This window comes from Amaranthus tricolor, chromosome 15 (genome assembly GCF_026212465.1).
Source record: "Amaranthus tricolor cultivar Red isolate AtriRed21 chromosome 15, ASM2621246v1, whole genome shotgun sequence".
Lineage (NCBI taxonomy): Eukaryota > Viridiplantae > Streptophyta > Magnoliopsida > Caryophyllales > Amaranthaceae > Amaranthus > Amaranthus tricolor.
In genome coordinates, this window is record NC_080061.1 from 5199548 (window position 1) to 5222823 (window position 23276).

Here is a 23276-nt window from a genome sequence, read left to right on the forward strand (position 1 = left end):
TTCGGGTTTACCAGATGTATAATGCTTGTTTTCAAGTTGGGTTTCAAGTACTTAGATATCTCATGAACTAACTATAAGTAAAGCTTGGATCACTTAATGATCATTAAATCAAGAGTCAACTTTTGGATTGTCAAATTTAGTTAGTCTATAAGTACGATCAAGTCAAAGGTTTTCCCAAGATTAATTAGGACCAAGTCATCTCAAACTCGAGTCTATGACAAGTCAATGTCAAATGAGTTGACAGTTAAGTTCGTGTTCAAGTTCAATTTCAAATCAGGTTAATAACAAGTCGAGTCATACATCAATTTAATCCAAGTTTGACTTGCAAATTGACTTAAAGTCAAGTACATTAAATTCGAATTAAGTTTGAATCTTACAGTATTTGGTTTGATGAAGTGCATTTTTTCATTGCGCAATTGGAAGGCAGATAACTTTTAGAATTCAGAAACAAAACTTACACAGGCAAATATGCATACTTGATTTGATCATTTCTCATGATATCACGTCGAATCAAAAGTAATGTATTACAGAATTAGAGCTATGCATCTTTTGTTTTTAGTTTCCGTTGAGGAGCAATTGTTATTGAATGGGTTACAGAACAATTATGACTTTCAACTTCACCAAGGCAATACTACTTATCATTGATGCCTATGAACTTTGCCGAGGCAATACATACAGATTATGGAAACGGTAGTCTTTACCCGTCACCAAAAAACTGCCACATACTTCTATGTTACAACAGAATGCTACATTTAAGTGCTAACTTAGATGGAGTCTAGTCTACTAGCTAATGTTACTAAGAAACACTTTGAGGTAACTTACACGACAACTGGTGATTTGGGACTGCGGTATTGTTACAATCAATAGCGGATCTTGAAGTTTTTATGAGACCGCTTAATGTGAAACCAAATGATTATAACATGTTTTAGGGGACCAAATGATTATAACATGTTACAATCAATAGATGGTTCGAACATGGCAATATGCAAATTTGGGTGGGAGGGTTAGAAGAGGTTCTTTTCCGATAAGCCTCTGGGATGCCATCCCCAAAGCATAACCTAAGGCCTTAGCAACTGGAACAGCCACTGCGTTTCCCACTTGCCTGTACCTGTTAAAACCAAATTGAATTGAAATAAAGATGATATTAATCCTTCTCCACATCTTTGCAGGATATTTATATACTGCAAATTAAGAGATATTCTATAATAAACACGTATACACAATAGATTCGGCGCGGAAAAAAGAATAAAGGCCCGTTTGGTAGGTGGTAATAAATGACGGTAATGAAAATGAAAAACTAGTGTTAACTTTGGTTGAAAATCTCTTGGCTACTTTGATGGCCATGCTTGTCCAACTTCAATCATCTCATTTTCTTCATAAAATTCATTCCAATGCATTACCATTGGGAGAGGTGGTATTAGGTGGTAATGGAAATTTGTAAACAAAAAAACTTATTTTTGATCAAAGTTTCATTACCATGGGAATGATATGAAACTTTTGATGAAAATTTACTCTATAATTCATTCCCATAACCACCATTTAATACCACCTACCAAACGAGATTCACAAACAGCTAATGTTGGTCAGGTAACTAAAGACAGCAAAGGAATAACTTAATTATGGTGGCATCTATCTAGCTCCAATTCTTGCAAAAAAAGGAAAAAAACAAGTCAAGGTCGTCAATGAAAATTTTTACAACTTAAAAGCTAGGTAACCCTAACTCTTATACTCACATCCGACTTGTATATATGTCTAGGAGTCCGACTTGGCTATTTTATGAAACAATTTTAGTCACCTGAACCAAAATTAAGTATCATATTCATATCTGAGTGTCAAGGGTACGACACGGGTACTTGGGGCAAAGAGAATAGTTCGGGCAACAAAGAGTGATAGAAGTGAGGGTTTGATGGTATTAGTCCAACCTATACCTATCGGGTTGTAGTGGGCTGTGCTAGGGTGGGCCACATACCTAGGAGTCGTAGCATGATGGCTCGTGTCACGTTGCGCTAACCAATCTCAAACAATGGCCAGTGACACAGTACGAGCAGCGGAGCGTTTAGGCCATGTTTGGTCGTGCCACTGGCCACATTACAAATTCTTTTTGAATTCATTATTTGTTCCCTGAAATTGGTTATAAATGGCAACCTTGGCGGGCCGTTCCAGTGGGAAGAACCTGCGGGTCACGTATGGTGCCATGCCAAACTTACAAATTTGTGACCATGGCATGCCCATGGCCCACTGCAGTGGTTGGTGGGCCAGGCCGTGCTTGGCTGCGGGTCATGTTGTGCCATGCCATGAGCAGGCCGTGCTCGTGACCATGTCTAGTCCTACCTGTTGTGCTCATAGAATTTAAGGCCTCAGGGGTTAGAGTTTAGACTTTGGAGTACTTGGAGTGAGCATCAAAGTCACTGACCATGTGAGCTTCAGCCTCAGAGAGGGAAGCAGGAAAGCCCCATATCGTACCTCACTCCCCCCCTATTTATCTTCTTCTACCACACCCTTCAATTTCCTAAAAAGGGGCTATTTACAGCTTAGCTTGTGCACATTCAGATATACAAGCACCAGATCCTCTGTTCATTGCAGCTGCTAGCACAGATTTTCCTCAACAGAAATAGATTACACAAGCACCAGCTCACTTGTTCATTGCAGCTGTTAATACACAGATTTTCCCCAACAGAACTGGAAAGAATAAAAATCCCATGTGTGGGGAGCATGACCTCCCTAAAGATTTAGAAATCCATTTCCTCAGCGTTTTGTTAAAACCAATGGAGTATTTAAGATTCGTGGGGAGCGCAATTCTAGCTAAACAGGGTGAAATTAGAGTATCCTGAACCTGATCACATATATAGAACTTCGTTGTGTACTTGATTAAATAAGATTGCTTAATTGTTTTGAGCTTTTTCACCAAACAAATCAACAACAATCTCACCTTTTCTTGACAGTTCCACAGAAGCGATAATTATCAGGAAATCCTTGCAGCCTTGCACATTCGCGTACTGTAAGCACTCTATCTTGCTCAGGATGTAATACAGCCTATAACTTATATGTGTCAGAAGTATGCAAAATGATATAGGATATAGCATAACATACAAGTAAACAGGAGAGAAATTTGAACCTGGCTGTGGCAATTGGGATAGGTCACTATTGTTGCCACATTCTCATCCCACCAGAGTCTTGCAAAAGGTCTGCACATTGCCAAAATGTAATTAAGCTGCAGTTGCATCATACATCCAATTTACAAAGTTGTATTCAGAAGGAAATGCAGAAAAAAGAAGTACAAAGACATCAACCTTTTAGATTTTCCTTGCTCAAAAGTGAACGCATACTCTGGAACCTAACATAACAGAATACCAATGTTAAAACTTGGTCTTTAGCAAGTACAGCAGATATACTTCCTTGTCCATGAAATTTGCCCCACTTTCCTTTTTAGTATGTCCCATCTAATTTGCCTCATTTCTAATTTTGGCCATGACCCACTCCCTTAATTCTCTTTCGCACACTTAACTTACCTTTGCATCTCATCCACACATTTCTCCAACTTTCCCATAAAATACCACTTACACACTTTCTTAATTTTCCCACCAACTGTCATTGGGGCAAAATTGGTGGGATAGAGAGAGTAACATTTTAAAATGATGGTAATCAATTTTCTTCTCTTTAGCAGACATGGATTTTTTGGTAAAGACAGTAAGCATAAAAATCCCATATAGGTTAAGAAAACCGGCAGATGAGAACGAAGATTCCCCTATGAATAATCTGATTGCCATTGTGATCATGATGTCATGCAATAATAGTAAAAACTAAGATATGACAATTTTGAATAGCGCAAAAAACAATAAAAGTGCCATTTTTAATGCTAGTATTCAGTAATATGGATGCCTGCTAAACTAAATATAGTTCACCTACGGTAGAAAACATAAACTTCGAGGAAAAAGCACAAAATGTCTACATGAAATCGACTCTCCAATAAGCTGAAAGAGTTGCTATTGCTCAGCTTCGGTTCATGATGTGGTAAGAATCAAATCAAACGCTACATCAACAATGGCAAAGGCTTAAACCCGAGATAGACCAAGTCAAATGCTGCACTTTAAAAAAATATTGGATACATATAAGTACCTCCCCCAATGCATAGTTTGCTAAAAAGCCTAATAAAAATAGTGCGTCAATGAAATGATTTTGTTTTTATTAAAAAATGAGTAAAAAATCCAACGTATCAGTGATCCAAAAGAATTTCTGACAAATAACCAAAAATACTTCTAATGGTCACTGCATGCCCCAGATTGGTACATTGATCTAGCCATAATTCAAAACCATACCACATCGTATTGTAGATTTTAAATTGTCATCTAACACATTGTGCAAAACAAGAAAAACATAGTCAATTACCATTGGCCATCCTGAAGGCAAAAACACAGTATCTAAAGTTGGATCACGCCGAACCACATTGTCATCTCCAACAATAACACCAGGGAGGTCCCTAAAATTTGCTCCCTGAAAAGTTTCTCATTAGAAGTACTATTGATTGTACCAATAAGGAATGGTTCTGATACAAAAATGATTCAAGATCAAACCTTTCTTCGTGGAATCTGACATACTCGTAAATAATCATCTTCAAACAATTGATGAGGTCGATGGTCATAAAGCACAGGTTCTTCAGTTTTTGATGCGGAACAAATCATATCTAAACCACAAACAAAACCCAAATAAGTTAAATCTCAAACTTTGTCACATTTACACACAACCAAAGTCAATGCGATTCAGGATAACATTTTTTTATTGCAGTTCTAAATGCCAGCTGTCAGATTTACAAATATTCCAGTAGAGAGAAGCCATGTTCACTCAATCGAAAATTCATCAAAAGGAAATCATAATTACTAACAACCTTGACAGTGTCTAAGCAGCAGCTTATTCAAATATTCTCCTTTTGGGTTGTGGAGGGACAAAACAGACGTTGCATTGGGACAATGCAATAATGGCAATAAACATGGAGCATGTGGTTGGACACAACTCGCACGCCTTTACAAGAGTTTCTATTTCATTGATTTGTAGCGGGACAAATAACCTTCTCAGCTTGATTGAGTATATACAATGAAATTCCTGATCCAAGTCAACCTTTGATCATGAATTTTGTTTGAGCACTAAGGGCAATTTGTCCTTTTTCTCTGTACTCTAATCTCAGCAGTGAATTTTGGAACACTTTTTTCCTTTTGTTTTCTAGAAATCATAGATCAAACTTGGGAATGCAGGCAAAAAGAAAAGAGCTAAATACAGTGAATAGATGAAGGGAAAGTTTCAGACTCAGTTGGACTATGATTTCCTATTGAAGGAAGACGCCAGAGAGAAAATCTTAGACATCTGCAGCTTAGTAGTCCTTGGAAAATGTTAACTGTTGTCAATCAAAACATTTGTTGAAAGAATATGCAACCAAAGCATTGTAGAAAACCAGGCATTAAGTGCTAGTGAAGATGAAGTATATATCCACGCCAAGAGAAAATAAATGAAGATGAAAAAAATCTGATAGGTGAACAGTTCAAGTATGAACAAACATTCTACCATATTGTGTAGATCTTATATACTTCTGAAATTCAGTCTCTGGAGGCATACTATATGTCCTTTCATCCAAAGCTTCATAGTTTGTCACCTGCAGCATCCAATTTATGGCGATAAATCTCATATCAAAGCTATTATCCACACCCATTGTTCAAACAATTACAAAAAAAGAAAAAAGACTAATGGAGTGATAAACTAAATACTTACAGCAGGAAGATCAGAGATGGCATCACCCAAGAAAACAGCATCTTCTAGCTCTGGAGGTTGGGAGCCTTCATCATAAGCTACAACATTCCTCTGCAAAATGGTTTATAGATTTACCAAGGCATAATTCCCTACAACAGGCTTCCAAGCTAGAGAAGAAACAAATTAACAGTACCTCAAATTCTGCAGGAGGCCAATATCTGACAACAACATCATGTGTCGGAAGTGGAAACTGGGGGAGCTCCTGCAAAGACAGATGTAGATAGAGAAGTTCCTTTAGTATAAAATCAAAACCAATCTGCCTTTTTCATAATGTTCTAATTCTACAATAATTAGTTATTGGATGCAACACTAAACATTAAGTGAATCAAACCAGGTTCCCATCAGAAAGTACGTAACATTTTGTTTACCTCACTGGGAAGAGCACCCCAAAAGAAGACACGTAACCGAAATTGAGGAAGACCATAACAACCAGCAGCCATTATTCCAACTCTAGCCTGATAATTCATATGCACCAAACGACTTAATGCATATCTTCCAAGTGAACCTTTATCAAATCTTAAGATATCCACAACATTTTCCATGAGAACAAATTTAGGCTTTAGATATTCCACTATATCCATATATACAATTAGTTGGCGATTCTTCTCATCATCCAATGGGGCATTAACACTTCTGAATCGATTATACCCACTAATTCCTTGACATGGAGGCCCTCCACATATGACATCAACATCACCCTTCATAAAGTGTTTCATCAGATATCAGGAATTTGTCCAAAAAATTTCATACGGTTTTCAGAATGGAAGGATCTTGACTTGGATAATTAAATAGAAAGCTTACTGGGAGAGGCAATATTTTATTCTTGAACCCATTTACAACAAATTCTTGTATTAGCTCCTGACAATTACTGAGGAGCATTTAAGTAAATTCGTTAAGTGCATCTCTGTCCTACTGAAATGAAAATGGAACTCACACAAGGATATGGAGATACCTCAATCCCTCAATCGGCTCCCATGTATCTTCACTTGGACCAAATCCTTTCCAGCGCACCTAACACCAAACAAACACCATCAAAACATAGCTTAACTTACGATTATTTAGCTGGATGCAATTTCTATTCAGATGAATTCATCTGAAGATATACAATCTTGCACCCTTTTGCATCTACATTTTAAGCCGGAGAAAATAACTGGATCAGTTATATGCCGCACTAATATACAGTGAAGTAATATTCAGCTAAAGACTAGAGTTGATGTCCATTTCCAATGAAGCCAAAGATTCATAGTTCTTTGGTTTTGGGTTACAATGGATTAAAATAAAATGACTCACAAGAACATGTACGCTTCATATAAATATTTGAATCAGCTCCTGGCATTTTATGATCAGGGATCAATAGCTGGGGTGGTTTTGGGTATGTGCAAGGAGTCTTTGGGCCTCCAAAATTAATAGGCCTCATATATTAGTTGACATTAGTTTACATTACCTTTGACTCGTTCAAGGAATTTTTTTAAGCCCCGTAAGTATTAGATGAAATGTTAAGTAAATAGGCCTAAAAAATTATTGTGTATTTTTACTCTGCCCCTTGTCAATACAATACAATGCTTCTTGAATCGCTGAAAATGTAATTTGCAAATAACCTTAAATTTCAACCCTTGCTCTTCTGATCCATCAGCATCTACATAACATATATCAACCAAGCTTGAGACCTCTAATTCATCACTGTCTGATTGAGAATCTGAACTTGCTTCCGCTAAGTCTGATACCTCTTGTGGAGAAGGAATTGGTTCTTGTGTCTCTTCAATAACATACTTTTTGCACAGCCTTTCCCATTGCTTTAGCAACTCCAGAAAGTCCTCAGCTGTTTCATTCTTAACCTGTGAAATAATAAAATAGTGATTATCAATAGCTACATCAAGAAGAAATCATATTCTTGGCAGAGATACAGAAATGACCCACAAATTACTTACGTGTATATTGGAATGGTTTAATCTCAGGCTTTCACAAGCTAAGCTGTCAGCATCAATTGCCCATTTCTGAATCAAAATTAAAATTTAAGTTAAGAGAATCAATGCTAAGAGTGAAACCTTAAACCAAAAATGTTGAAATACTTTTTCCCTTTTATATATATTAGTTTCTTTATTACCGTAACGAGATTAACACCAGAAAGTTTAGCGCCGATGCATAACCCAGTTGACATTCCCCCACAGCCAGCATAAAGATCCAACATGGCTAATTCAGTACTGTATGTTTCACAACTAGATGGATCCTCTGGTACAAGGGAGCTGGTAAGGGAAAGGGTGGATTCAGGGCAGCCAAGTGGAGGTAATGTACAGCTATCAACAGGAACATCTGAAGCAACACAGAGTAGTGTCAATCAGACAAAAGGGATTCTGACCTGAGATAGCTATCATAAATAGTTGAAATTTTGGCTATAAAACTATATGTAACAACAAAAATATTTATCAAGAAAACTACACAGTATCAACTGTAATATTAAGAGATCAGTCAGGTAAACCATAGAGTTTTGTGGCAGTCTTCAAAATTTGTGTTAGCCTGATATTGCTTTCAAACTGCTTTAATGTTAAGCATTGGCATAGTAGTTCATTACTTCTACCCTTTTTTTTTTTGTCACTTTCTAGAATTTTGATTTGCTGTTTTGGAACATTCTTCATTCATCGCTGATCATCCTAGGTTTCTACTTATTTCATGACTTAGTGCAGTTGATTTTACAGTTGTGCTTCTTGTTCTGCAATCTTTCTGGATTTTTTATGTTTCTTGCATATTGAAATTTGTGAATGCAAAAACTTTTTATGATACATTGTGAATTTGTGTCTATAGGTATAGTTGCGTACAAGTTGCTTGATCCCCATTTCTTGAATTGTTCAAGCACTCTACTGACGTGTATTGTTTGGACGGAATACTCAATAAAATGAAATGCCTGCCATCATTTACACCAATGATAAAGGATTCTGCTATAAGCAACAATGGAGATGTGTGTACTAGTAATCAGATCTGAAAGGGAGTGTAAGAACTTAAGTCATCTGACAATGGAGCTGCACATTTTTCACCATATGAATCTTTTAAAAAGGTCATGATAATACACTTTCACGTGTGTAGTAATGAAAAATTATCATGTAATTCTTGAAGTTACTTTAGTCACTCGTTCACATTTTCTTATTCACATTTCCTTATTAACGTTTACAAATTTTACCACACCAGAACCAGGTATGTACTAGCCAGTAGCCACCCCTAAAACATTATAAATAAATAAATGGAATAAAAGAGCATCTTGGGTTGAAGAAGTTCTAGCAGATTGTCATGTTGGACAGGTCGACTAGAGCAATACTGAAGACATGAACATTATAAAGATTATAAACTTATTTGCCTTCAAACTAAAGGGTGGCTGCTTCCTATACCAAAACTCATTCAAACGAAAAACATAAAATGTTCACATGATCAAATACTCCTCTTATTCAGCAATGTGGATACATGAAATTTTAACAAAAAAAAACACAATGAAAAGTGTCCCTATGGAACAATAATAATTTTTTCAGCTCCAAATTCAATTCTGTTTAAAAAATGCTGCAGTCACTATTGCAGTATTGCTACATATTATGTATCCCAAATCACCAATCAGTGTATATACATGCACTAATCAGGCATTGAGCCATCGACAGGCAGAAACTACATAAGAATGGTAGAAAAAAGAAATAATTAGGAAGATGAGTTTAGGAATTATCAGGATATACTTTCTTAGAAGGGCTAGATCCGAAAGGGACCAAATAGAAGTTCATTAAGTTATAAGAACAAGTTCAAAAGGTACAATTCTTTTTTCTTAAAATGCAACATGGGGACCCCAAAATGGTTTCCTTTGCTAAGGAAATGATGATGTACCAATGGAGGAGGGAGACACAATTGGAAAGGCTCAAACTCACCACGAGCTCAAGTCTCACCCAACTCTATCAAGTACTATTTGGTTCAAAAGGTACAATTGTGGATTGTGTAAATTTCAGTTGTTATAGCAAGCCTCCATGAAAAGAGATAAAAATTTAAAAACTGTGATAAAGACCTAAATCAACTGCACAATTTGATAGGAAAAGAAAAGGTGCATTACTTGTTGGCAAGTTGCGGAATGTTGAGTAGTCCAAACAGTACTCCATATCATAATAGAAGTCCAAAGGTTCAGTAAAGCTTGAATTCATGTTGAGCTACAAAGCAATAAATGATCAAGGAGGAAATATGAGTTAATACATTGATAAAATGAACAGAGGAACACAAGGAGATTGTATGTCGAGCAACATTGATACTGACATTAATGCTCATATTTGAAAAAAATTGGAAAGTACGTTCTATTTTACTAAAAAAAAAAAAAAAAAAAAAAAAAACTAATGGTTACCTGGGGTGTAACTTTTTTCACATTCAATTTGGAGATAATACAAGGCAATAAATTGTCATTCATGATACAAGAATAGAATATGCGCTTCTTGTCATGGAAAGAAGTTGCTTCTTTCAAAACCTGGAACAAATACCATGATAAGAAAGACTAACTATACCAAAATATACAAATAAGGACTCCAAAACAATTGGCCGTACCGTATCCTCAGGTTTGTAGAACCACTGAACCCTGAAATAATCTTCACTATCCAATGTTTGGAAGAATTCCACAATCCTTCCAATATGTGTTTGATCATCACCCTGAAAAAAGGCATTACCACAATATATAGACACCACAAAACATAAAGAACCAGAAACTCCTCTCCTGAAAAATCCTTATCATTCTGTACACATTATGATGTTTAGCTCAAATTTCGGAACAATCAAAATGTTTCCATTACCCTATAGCTATATATGCTCAATTGTTGGTTGATAGTACAAGATTAAATGTCTAGGTGGTCAATAAACAGTTCTTTAAGTATAATTTGGGTAATTACGTCGTAGCCTTCATGATTCTGTAAACAAATTGTTTGCGAATTTAGCAATTATATACAATCGAACTCTAAAGAGCCTTTTGACCAGAATCATGCGCTAAACTAAGGAGATTGTTTCAAACTAAAAATCGTTATCAAGTTTTATGGTCAATTGTTGTCCAATAGATCTATTGCTCCACAACACGATCAAAGTTGTCCCGGGGTAAATTTAGATTAAAGTGACATCAATTTGTTCATTAGAGAGGAATGGGCTTCAGGCTCTATAATACTATTTGCTTAACTAAAATTTCCTTTGCTGTAGCAATTGACTTTGTGCGTATGCAGTTTCAAGTGATTTCTGGCTCTTTACTAGGATTGAAGTTGTATGCTTTCTGGGTGAAGTCCATCATCTGATAAAATTTCTGCATAACTATGTTTTCTAACCATTAATGTTTTATAATCTGTTCTACAATCTACACACACATCCATTTATGAAATCATTATGTGCATGTTTAACAGTTTAAGGTACCTTTTGGTGAAGTATCTTGTGACTTTAAAAATGGCAAAAAAAAATAAAACGTATTAATCTCAGAACTCACCCTTATTAGGGCACAATCTCCTAGATCAAATATGCAACCATTAATTTGTGCTCGGGTATAATGGTATTTTACTTCCAGTATTGGTTCATCCTCTTCAGTAGCACTGCATAAAATCATCATAATCAGAGAGCAATATCAACCAAATAGGTCATTACCTTATGAGCATAGTCCATAGAAGACAAATAATAAATGTACCACAAAATTCAAGAAAACAATGGATGTATCACATCAACAAGTACAAATAATCACGCACTTTCCTGTCAGACTTCGGCTGCTAATTCTTCTATTCTGCATAGCTCCAAAGCATCCAAATTTTAGAAGGGTGTAGATAACTAATTTTAATAGACGTGAAAAGCAGATATAGGAAATTAGCATTACCTTATTTTACCGTTATTACATTAATGTAAATACTAGAGAAAAATCATGCAAATTACGAATAGAAGTGGATACTCCACCCTCTCCTTAACACTTGAGTTGTCATCTATGTCAACTAAAAATTTCCAGTCCTTATTCTTAAAAGTAATCAAAGTATGCCTAGAAAACACAAAGCATAAGGAAAAAGTAGATAGGTAAAGAAATCATGAGTCAACTAAATAATTGCGGAGTATTATAAAAAAAAATTATTTTCAAGATATCTACATAGCTCTTCCCTTGCACATTATTCCTGATATTAAGAACATGACAACATTGGGGCAATCTCAAAGAGAAGGAGTATCAATTAAGTTCTTATCAGATATCTAGTTATCGGATCCAAATACGTTAACTCGAATTTTAGCTCTAGAAATGAAAAGAACTCATATTCTCTATATATTTTGGGGATGTTCAATATACTACCTCTAAGACCTCAATGAATAATGTCATCCACTCTTGGGGATATTGTAGCAAAGTACAAGATATACATAAGAGAGAAAAAATGATATCATGTAATTTTGACCAAATTAATTTCAGTGAGTAGATGATAGTATCATCTCAAGAAAAAAAAAATTGTTCTACAACTTTGGTTTTTGTACAACCAATAAACCAAATTTCTTTTTCTTCCACAAATTTGATTTCATGGAATAATACAAAGGCACTAATTCAAACAAGTTCATTTCTTCTACAACTCTATAGAATGCTAACATAGGAGAGACGTCAATACATAAATACTTATAGCTCGTCTGGTTGTCAGTATTAGATGGTGGTAATGGTAATACAAAGTTGAGAGTAATTTGGTAGGAAAAACTCTTGACAAGCTTAATGGTCATGCTTGTTCTACTTCAATTATCTAATATTCTTCAAATATTAATTCCAATTCATTTTCGAAGATTGTGGTATTAGGTGGTAATGAAAAATGGTGAAAAAAATTATGATCAAAATGTCATCAACATGGGAATGAGTATGACATGGTGACATATAAATTTCATGCGCATTATCATCATCTAGTAGTATTTACCAACAACCACACGGGCGGTCCAGCATTTGCGTAAATAGAATATTTTCTAAACTCGTAAAAGCAATTGCAAACAAAAACTCAACCTTAGAGAAAATAATCTAAGTATACTAAGTGTACTGCGTACGTCTAGCTTTGTCTATACTACTATAATCCTACATACTCCTCTATCCTGACCATTTAAAGTAGTGAGATGTCAAGAAACAAGAAACTAAAAGCGGTGGAGTCATATCTAAAATGGAAGATTGAGTATGACACAAGTGTATTTAAAGTACAAACATGCAAATGCTAGAGCAACAAAAAAGAAGCTAGAGAGTTTGATGACCTTCAATTGATAGCGCCATCCCCACTTCTGAATAGCCTCCTCCTCTGGAACTGGTTCGCCTATGAAGAAGCAAATCTCCTTATTTTGTTTCACTTTACTCTTCTCCTTCGCCTCCTTTGGCTCTACTTTTTGTACTACCTTCTTCTTCTTTGCTCTCTTGGAATAAGATCTCAGCTCAAGTTCATCACATTCGTCATTTATCGCCAAAGACGAAGGCAAACATCTAGGAGAACGTCTCAAAACCATGTCCTCATCAAATTCGCCTAATTTTTCCGCCATAACTAAACTCGGAGACTTCATCTCCGACTTTACCAGCTTCAACGACGCATTTTCCCCCAATTCAACTTCAATTTCATCAGCTAAAACTGATTTCGAAGCCGAAAACCTAGATGATCTCCTCAAACCCTCTCCACTCTCCAAATCACTCCTCCTCAATTTCTTACTACTCGCCGAACTTCTCTCCTTAGCATCAACCTTCCTCTTACCATCAATTTTCAAAGCTAATTCCCTTGATTTCGTACACTTAACCATCTTTGAAGAAGAATTCAACATCTTAGAGCTACTGCATTGGCGAGATTTAGCACCATTGTTGAACAAATCAAATGCAGAGTCAGATTTGGATTGATTTATTCTCTCATGCATAGTGTTCGCAGGTTGAGGAGAAAGGAAGGTTCTGGGAGATCTCCTGAGAGATTGATGCATTTTTCGGAGATCTAGTGAGAGTGAAGAAGAAGAATGAAACGTTTTAGGGGGGAAGAAGAAAGTTTGAAATGGGTGAGGGAAATGGTAGTGTTTTTGATAGCGTAAGATGGATGGGATCATAGGAGTTGGGGTCAGTGCGAAGTGGTTAACTAACTACTGCACCCCTGCACGGGGGTGTTCTTTTCCGAGATAACGCTCTACATCGTTTCCTCGTGAGTTTGCTTGTACCGATATTCTACTTATTGTGAATAATCTCTATTATTAATTATTTTTAAATAACTAAATTTTATTATATACTTTTTGGCACATTTTTAATCATTTATTTTAGATAAATACTAACTATTACACTTACTTTTTCTTTCTTCTTATGTTTCTGCGTTGGTTTATCCTTACTCCTCTTTGGTGGTAGGTACCTAAAGTAGTCGGCTAACAAAAAATATGCAAATGTTGAATTATTTAGAAATAACCAATAGTCGGAATTATTCACAACAGATGAACAATAGATTGGATTATTTTGGACAATTTTTTTTTTTTTGGTTTATCTTATTACTTTATAATATTTTTATAAAAAAATTATCAACAACATTGATATTATAATAATTTGAGGTTTTGATTAATAATTAAGATCTCTTACTCAGTGACATTATTGAGCAAATAGTAAATAACTTTTGCAGGTTAATTTGCAAGAGAAATTGTATAAGATTTACTCAACTACTTATTTATCCAATTTAAAAAGTAATACTCTATTTCTTACTCCATTTGAATTGTTTTGTTTTATCTTTTTATCAAATGTTAATGAAGTTCATTGTTTTAAGATGTATTTTGATGCCCTTTATATATGAAGCTTGGAATTAGTTTTTAAAAAATGGGGATAATACAGTTTAGAAACATTATGATTTATGGATATTTCTTTGATGCTCTTGTTACTTGTTAGCATTAATAAATACATGGGGAAGTAATACTGTGTTTGAATTACATGGAATTTAACTACAACTAAAATACATCATCTATTTTCTTATAATCTTATAGGAACACCATCATTCATGCAGCCATGTAAAACCCTAATTACAGTAATGGAGCAGAAGATTTGAAGTGCATATCGTATCGTCTTGATGAACATCTCTAATGATTCTTTTGCATAGCATCTAACTCGACGAAATTTTCTCATGGAGAGCAGTCCAAAGAACCGAGGATGATTACCAAAGTAGAGCGATACAGCAAGGAAATTCCGATAATAAGCTACCACAATGCAGGTTTGAACCTGACAAGCCCCACGCCGATGAAGTTTTTACTCGAATAATATGAACTTCATCAATGTACACATTCTCGACATTTTAGCGCTTTTCGCTCACTTTTGTATGAATGCTGCCTTTTCGTTTAAATCCAGTGAAACGTCTATTATTTCAAAGAACTCAGCCATTAAAGGGTATTGTATCGTCTTTCTCGAAACAATGTATCGACTGGTATGAACTTGCTGCACCTTCAAGAAAAGATATGGCATATATTTCGTTTAATATCTTGTATATATCTTTTGATCGAGGATGAGAATCATTGGCAGCCGAAAATTCATGATAGTCACCCTCCACCTCTATGAAACTATGTCCCGGAGTCTTCTTAACACCCTTATGTCTCATCATGCTTCTAACATTCCTAACGTCCGCCCATCTTTTCTCCTTGGAGCACAGATTCGCTAAAAGTACATATGTCCCGCTATCCTCTGGATTTAGATTGATCAACTTATCAGCGGCAATTTTACCAAGATCAGCGTATCCATGCATCCTACACGCGTTAAGCAAAGCACCCCACGCAGCTTCATCGGGTTCCATAGTCATATTTCCTATCATGTCATACGCTTCTCGTATCAATCCAACACGGCCAAGTAAATCGATCATACAAGCATAATGCTCGCTTTTAGGCTCCAATCCAAAAGTCGGCTGCATGCTACTAAAGTGTTTCTGTCCTTCAGCAACTAACCCGGCATGACTACACGCTGATAGAATGCCAATGAAGGTGATATCATCGGGCTTTATACCCTGATCTTTCATCTTATCAAACAGGATCAAAGCTTTGTTTGCGTTCCCATGATCTGCATACCCAACAATCATGGAGTTCCATGATACTAAGTCTCGATTTGGCATATCATTATAGAGTTGCTCGGCTATATCAATTCTACCACACTTGGCATACATATCAATCAATGCGTTTCCTAAAGAAGCACTAAATTCTATTTGCTTTTGATAAAGAAAATGTTCATGAATCCATTTCCCCAGCTCGAGGCAACCCGATTGAGCGCAAGCAGAGAGCACGGGCACCAAAGTAGCCTCGATGGGAATTAAACCGCCTTTTAGCATATCTTGAAACAATTCTAAGGCCTCCTTAGGCTGATTATTTCGAGCACATCCTGCAATCATTGCATTCCAAGATACCACATTTTTCACAGGCATTTCATGAAAGAACTTCCAAGCCATTTCTAAATCACCATGTTTTGCATAACCATTTACCATACTAGTCCAAGAGAAAACATCCTTTCCCTCCATTTCTTCGAAAATTCGTCTTGCAGTCGTCAAACAACCACATTTGACATACATATCCAACAAGGCATTCATCAAATTTAGAGTGTGACTAACATTAAATTTCTCTATAAAACAATGCATTCTCCTTCCCAAGTTCAAATACCCCTTAAGAGTACATGCCGAGAGCACGGTGATCATTGTAATTTCATTTGGAACTGTCTCACTAGACATGATCATCATCTCAAAAAGCATCAAAGCTTCATCAGGATCATTTCTCTGCACATACCCACCAATCATAGCAGTCCAAGTCACAACATCTTTCATAGGACTTTCATCAAACACTTGATGTGCACAGCTCAAACACCCACTATCTGCATAGAATTGGAGCAAACCATTTTGTACCAACACACTTGAATCAAAACCTACTTTACATATCCTACAATGAACCCCTCTACCCCATCCAATACCCGAAATTTTTCCAATCCCTTTAAGTGCAAAAACAAAGCTTCTCTCATCCATTTCAACCTTCTCTTTAACCATTTTACAGAATAATGAGATACCCATTAAAGGTCTATCAGCTTTAGAATAACCCCTAATCATAGTATTGCAAATGTAAACATTTGGGTTAGGAATGAAATCAAAAACTAAACGAGCATAACTCATATCACCATAGTTAGATAAAGCACAGAAAGCTATGATTCTACTTACAGGAAAGACATGAAAGATGAGACCTTTGCGCGTCATATGAGCTTGTATTTGTTTGAGTTCTGCCATTGAAGAGCATTGTTCCATCAAAAGAAGAACCGGGTTTGTGATTGTTACGTTGTTTGTGCTTGTATTCCATCTGGGTAATGTAGATAATAGTTGGAATTTTGGAGAGATATGGTGAAGGGAGATGTAACATGAATTGAGAAGCAAAGGGAAAAGACCAAATTTTTTCTGGAAGAACATGAATCAATATGCTGTATGTAAAAGATGCACATGTAGTCATTGAGTTGTAGAAGATCATTGAATTCATAAGCTTTCCCTCAATTCATTCAAGCAAACGAGCAAAAATAAACAACAATTTTGCGAGCCTTATTTTGTTCGGCTACTCTAGGGGTCGCTTGGATTCAGAGGTGGAAGAATGAATTAAAACGAAATGAATTAGGTTAAAGTGGAAATTTAAAGTTAGTTAGGTATATAATTAAACAATTTAATTATTAGAGAGGTGAAATAATGAATTATAAGGTAATGAAAATAGAAAAAATAGCAATAAGTTTTCTTCATTTGGGGTTAAGGTATAAATTTACCCTAAGAAGAGATGGAAGAATTCTTTACCTCCAAATGGGTGAAATCAAACTCTTTTTCTCTTCGTCTTTTTTAATTTACTCCTATTCTACCTCTATCACAATTATTTTAATAACTTCATTTGCACTTCTAATTACCTTTGTTGCATTAGTTTGACTTTTTTTACTATCTTAAATATTTACTCTCAATCCAAGCGACTCTTTAGGAGAGACCATCTCTTAACAAAATGACTTCAAAACAAGAACACAAATTCTTATGGGAGACCATCTCCAATTGGGTTGACCTATTGTATATTTTCTAAATTATTGTAAGTAGGCATTAAGAATGATATAAGTAAACATTTAAGATATTAAAAGTAGGTATTAAAGATACGGTAAATAAGCATTAAGGATAATGTAAGTAAATATTAAGAATACGGTACGTCTTTAATGGGTTGGGCTTGAGATACGTCTCTCAAAGAGACACGCTCTCTAAAGACTAGCTGAAACAAGAAACCTAAATTCTTAATTTCTCATTAATATGTATTAATTGGGCTATTTAGCCCATATATTTAATGTGTCTCTCAGTGAGACCGTCTCTCACAATAGTTTGTGTATTTTTGTTTTATGTTAAATTCATTAGTTTGGAATTTAAAAACAAGTAAAACACAATAATTAAAAATAATTTAAACTAATATTTAAGGCTCTGTGCAATTAAGCATTTTAAATATGTTAAAAACCATTCCCGGTAGATGAGTAAAAATTATAAAATTTAATATATTTTATATAATTTAAATAAATCAAATTAATATTTCAAAATAAAAAATTTCCAAAAAATAACAAATGCTGCCAATAGTTTGATCGTTTATATTTGTTTAGTTTTTGACCATTTGGTATAATTTCATTATTCTCTAGTTGGTGTGGTGCCTTAGGATTTTCTTTTAGACACCATTATGTTCGTTCAATAAAATATTAGTCATGTCTTTTATGAAAAGTTATATTATAATCATCGGGGATAAAAGAGACAAAATTGTGCATAATAGCTCAAGAAAAAAGTCATTGTTGTAAGTACATGCCTTAACAACTTGCTGATAAAACAATATTTGATTTTGAACTGATCGAAAAACTTGATATGAAATGGATCGATGACCCAAATGAATAACTCTAGTTGACTCTTTGGCTATTTATTTGCACAAAAATTTGGGTGAGGCCGACTCACTTGTAAGACGCATCTTATTTGACCGGCCTAATTGTATATATATTTTTTCACCAATTTTACAATTTAAAATGTCAATTTTAAGAGTTAAAAGACCAATTTGAAGATTAAAAAGACCAATTTCAAGGATTTAAATTTGACATTGTAAGTCACAGAATTTGACAGTTTTAAGACTTAAAAGGTCAATTTCAATACTTACAAACAATTTTAAGACTTAAAAGACCTATTATAAGACTTAAAATTCTCATTTCAACTTTAAAGTAGAATGACTCAAATATTAAAGTTGATATTAAAAACTTTGAAATTAATCGTTTAAGTTTTAAAATTGGATTTTTAAGTTTTGAAATTGTCCTTTTTAAGTTTTAAAATTAATATGTTAAAATATTTTTAAAAAAATTATTGGACATTGGTCACTTGCACAGCGAAGGCCGTATCACATGAGGAAATTGAAAAACTAAGATCATTTAACAACTTAATTCCAAAAATCAGCTTCGAGAAATCTTAATTTCCAAAATAAGCGTCCGTACATCCAAACCTAGGCTCGGGTTAAATCGCTGTTACTAACAGCAAAAGAACAAATAAATAAATAAATAAAAGGCATAAGTCGCTGTTAGTAACAGCGACTTATGCCTTTTATAATTTTCCAGTTTCCTTCTCCCTCATTTCATTTGACGTGATTTTTTTTTCCTCAATCAACCTAAGAAATCTCCCTTTTCTTTCCACCATTAAAATCAACTTCAATCCTTCAACTAAACTCATCAAATTTCAAGTTTGTACCACTAATTAGTTATGTCAATCTTCCTACATCGACCTAAGGTACTATTTTTTTGTGTTTTTTTTTCCATTTTCGAAAAATTAGGGTTTACTGAAATTTAATCACCTTTCACGTTAATGTAGGTTTATAAACTTGCAATTTACTAATTCTTGTTAATCTATAGCTTATTGAGGTACGTTTTTATTATAATGTTTTTTATTTGGTGTTGATTTTAAAATGTATGTCATGTATGGTGGTCATTTACACTTAACAATCTTATTAGAAATTGTGTTGCTCAAGACCCATCAATTAAGGTCTCTATTGTGCGTCAAATGGTGAAAGACCAATTCGATGTCGAAATGACCTATAAGCGGGCATGGTGTGCTAAACAGCAAGCCCTTCTCTCCATCTATGGTACATGGGAAGATTCTTATCCTCTTCTTCCACGCTTCTTGAAGGCACTGCAAGTTTCAAACTCCGGGACTGTAGTTGAGTGATTCTGTAAGGAAGATAATGATGTTGGTGTGTACGTCCGTCCTATTATTAGAACTTTCCAACGCGTGTTCTGGGCTTTCCAACCTAGTATTGAGGGATTCAAGTATTGCAAACCCCTTATTGACATTGACGGAACACATCTGTATGTTAAGTATCGCCATACGTTGTTGACTGCGATTGCCCAAGATGGGAACAAGGGAATCTTCCCGCTTGCCTTTGCTTTGGTCGAGAAAGAATGCATAGCCGCCTGGTCTTAGTTTATGGCATATGTTCGTAAGCATGTGATGTATAGTCCAGGGTTATGTGTTATTTCAGATAGACATGCGAGCATTCTAGCAACCGCGGAGGAGCCGGAATGGCAACCTCCGAACGCCCATCATAGGTTTTGCTTGCGGCATTTGTTAAGTAACTTCAACCGTCAAATGGGTAATGTGAAGTTGAAGAAGATGTTTGGACGGACTGCAGAGCAAAGAAAAGCACATAAGGTCATCGAGGAATTGAAGGCCATTGGTGTTGTTAATCGAGAGGCTCTTTTTTAGATTGATCAAGTTGGTGATATGTGTAAATGGACAAATGGTCAATATGTCATGATGAACAGTACAGGTATGGTGTTACTAATACCAACTTAGCCGAAGTTTTCAATAACGTGATAAAGGGTGTACGTTTCTTGCCCATAACTACTCTTGTGGAGTTCACTAACTATCGTGTTAATGATTACTTTGTTAAAAGACGCGAGAATGCAAACGCGTGGCTAATTGGGGGAAATAAGTACACTTCACACGCCACTAGAATTATCACCCGTAACACCGAGAAGGCAAACTACCATGAGATCGTCGCATTTGACTACAGACGAGGCCTTTTCCAAGTTAAGACTGGACGTGGTAATAGAAGATCCGCCAAGGGTGGTAAAATACAAAGTGTGGATATGAGAGAGATGAAATGCACTTGTAACAAACCATCCATATATCACTTACCTTGTTCTCATGTTCTTGCCGTATGTATTAAACGACACTTATCCTACGAGCGCTTTGTAGACTCCTGCTTCACGACCCAGAGCTATGTCAACACATACGAATCCATTTTCTTGCCGTTGATTGATAAGAGGTCATGGCCTCAATACACTGGTGTTGAGGTGATACACGATCCAAATCACATACGTGGACTAGGAAGACCTAAGTCTAGGAGGATCACGAACGAAATAGACGAAGGATCACGGAGACGCAACGCTTGGCGACGGTGTGGTAGTGACGGTCACAACACTAGAACTTGCACGTCAAGGTAAACAGTACCTGTATTTGAGTATATAAACGTATAGGTTATCAAACAAATAAATAACATGACTACTTCTTAATAATTTTTACAATAAATAGCGCTTAGTTATTGTTGAATTGCAGCAGAGTTGGATCCAGCAGCTTCAGGGCCTCGCGACCCTAGTGTGCTTACGATGCAGGCGGATCATAGGAGCACTATGCTATGGGATGTCCAGGTTATTGAATTTACCCTTTTTGAATTTATATGCCTTAATACTTTAACTTTAAGCTAACATAATATTTGCGTTTAGGTGTCCGACACGGAGACCCTATACACCAGGCATCCCGATTCAGAACCGTGGGCGATCACTAATCGTCCCGTACCTTCAGCTTGCGAGGTTGTATGACTTCCACCTGATCGCGTACGAGAGAGTCGATCGGGCACTAGTCACGGCTTTAGTCGAGCGGTAGCGCCAGGAGACTCATACCTTCCACCTACCTCTAGGTGAGGCTATCTTCACATTACTTGACGTAGCTGTGCTTACACGGCTTCCCATCGAGGGACATGCCGTGTGCAACGATGGACGCCAATTCAAAAGCTGGCAAGACAAAGTCCATAGATTATTAGGACTCCGACCTCCGGCAGAGGTAACCAAAGGGAGTAGCCTGCGCGTAACATGGCTTGCGTAGAACTTCTCGGACCTCCCTAAAGGTGCTGATGACGCCACCATTGAGGGCGTATCTCTCATATCTGATTGGTGCTGTCTTGTTCTCCGACAAGACTGGCAACCGAGTACAACAATTGTACTTGACGTTACTTGATGCGCCATGAGAGGTCATATCCGAGTACAGCTGGAGTTCGGCAGCCCTAGCATATCTGTACAGGAGACTTTGTGAAGCTTCACGGAAGAACGTGAAGGAGATCGCTGGGCCCCTCATTATTCTGCAGGTAATAGTAAGTTTACATGTTACCGTTTTGTTCCTTTTATTTAATGTTTTTGTGTTTCTTTAACTTACTTATAATTGTAATTCATAGCTTTGGGCATGGGAGCATGTTCTCATTGGTCAACCGATGAGGAATGTGGGACGTGGTGCATTTGCGCCACCAATTCTTCCACCCCCACATGTGCCATATGGATCGCGGTGGTCCTTTGAAAGATGAACAAAGACCCACACAGGATCGGGCATCGGGTTCTACCCCGATCAAATCGATCTACTACGATCTGACCAGGTAACAACTTCACTACAGCTTGTTTTGTAACTATCACATTGTGTAATTTATTAATTGAATTTTCACGTTTAGTTTCGATGGGATCCTTACCCCGCTGAGGCATACGCTGCATTGCCTCAGCACTCAGGCATATTGTCAGGGGCGTGGAGAGCATCTGTACCTCTGATCTGCTTCGACATAGTCGAAGTGCATCTCCTTGAGCGCGTACTGCGCCAATTTGGGATGGTACAGGGCATCCCGCCGCCATGTGACACAGAGGCGGAGCTCCGTCACTCTCGCAAGGGTCGGGATCCCAAGAAATGGCTCGAGATCAACTGGCGCCATGTCGCTCGTTGGGAGCACAGGCTAGAGCTGCTTGCCCAAGGTGCGTCGATCGAGGCTGTAGGCGCACCTACTTCGGCGGATTACATGCCGTGGTTCCTCTCCATCACTCGTCAATGGATGATGTATCATGGCGACAGCCCAGTACGCTCCCGCAGCACCGACGATGACAAACTTTGTAAGTATTCTTCAACATTGATTATTATCCATAGAACTTACACGTTATACATTTCATTAATACTTAAGTCTTACTGCAGGCACAAGGCATTGCATCAGTCATCAACTCCTTCCAAAATGAGCCCGTACGGGAGATTGCCCAGGGCATACTCCTAGGGACGCAGTTTCAACACTTCATTCCGGAAGTGACTGCGCTCCACAGTACTATGTACGAGTACGGGTCATCTCCTCATCCTGTTGATGTTCATTTTGAGGAGGTTGACTTAACGTGCCCGGACTACGGTGCCGGGTCCTCACGCGGTGCCACATCATCACAGTATCAATGACCTCCT

The 23276-nt window shown here is 36.6% G+C and overlaps 2 protein-coding genes across 4 annotated transcripts; both read right to left on the reverse strand.

The window, feature by feature from the left end:
- Nucleotides 1-381: 381 nt before the first annotated feature.
- On the reverse strand, nt 382-13886 carry LOC130801794 (DNA (cytosine-5)-methyltransferase CMT2). The gene is made up of 21 exons (XM_057665681.1): nt 13018-13886; nt 11517-11551; nt 11264-11366; nt 10351-10452; nt 10154-10273; nt 9872-9965; nt 7901-8106; nt 7725-7790; nt 7395-7631; nt 6749-6807; nt 6598-6664; nt 6165-6494; nt 5930-5998; nt 5758-5847; nt 5554-5641; nt 4572-4681; nt 4387-4491; nt 3291-3334; nt 3116-3185; nt 2930-3033; nt 382-1108 (listed from the first exon to the last, which is right to left on the reverse strand). Exons 1-21 carry the CDS (start codon nt 13837-13839, stop codon nt 958-960), a joined length of 3072 nt encoding a protein of 1023 aa, XP_057521664.1. The 5' UTR covers nt 13840-13886; the 3' UTR covers nt 382-957.
- A 674-nt stretch (nt 13887-14560) lies between these two features.
- LOC130801639 (putative pentatricopeptide repeat-containing protein At3g15930) lies at nt 14561-17369 on the reverse strand. 3 transcript variants are annotated; one of them, XM_057665520.1, is made up of 2 exons: nt 16941-17369; nt 14561-16603 (listed from the first exon to the last, which is right to left on the reverse strand). In XM_057665520.1, exons 1-2 carry the CDS (start codon nt 17248-17250, stop codon nt 15132-15134), a joined length of 1782 nt encoding a protein of 593 aa, XP_057521503.1. In that variant the 5' UTR covers nt 17251-17369; the 3' UTR covers nt 14561-15131. The 3 variants fall into 3 exon arrangements, with proteins under 3 accessions (XP_057521503.1, XP_057521504.1, XP_057521502.1); XM_057665521.1 differs by having other exon boundaries at nt 14561-16824; XM_057665519.1 differs by having other exon boundaries at nt 14561-17369.
- Between the last annotated feature and the right edge of the window lie 5907 nt (nt 17370-23276).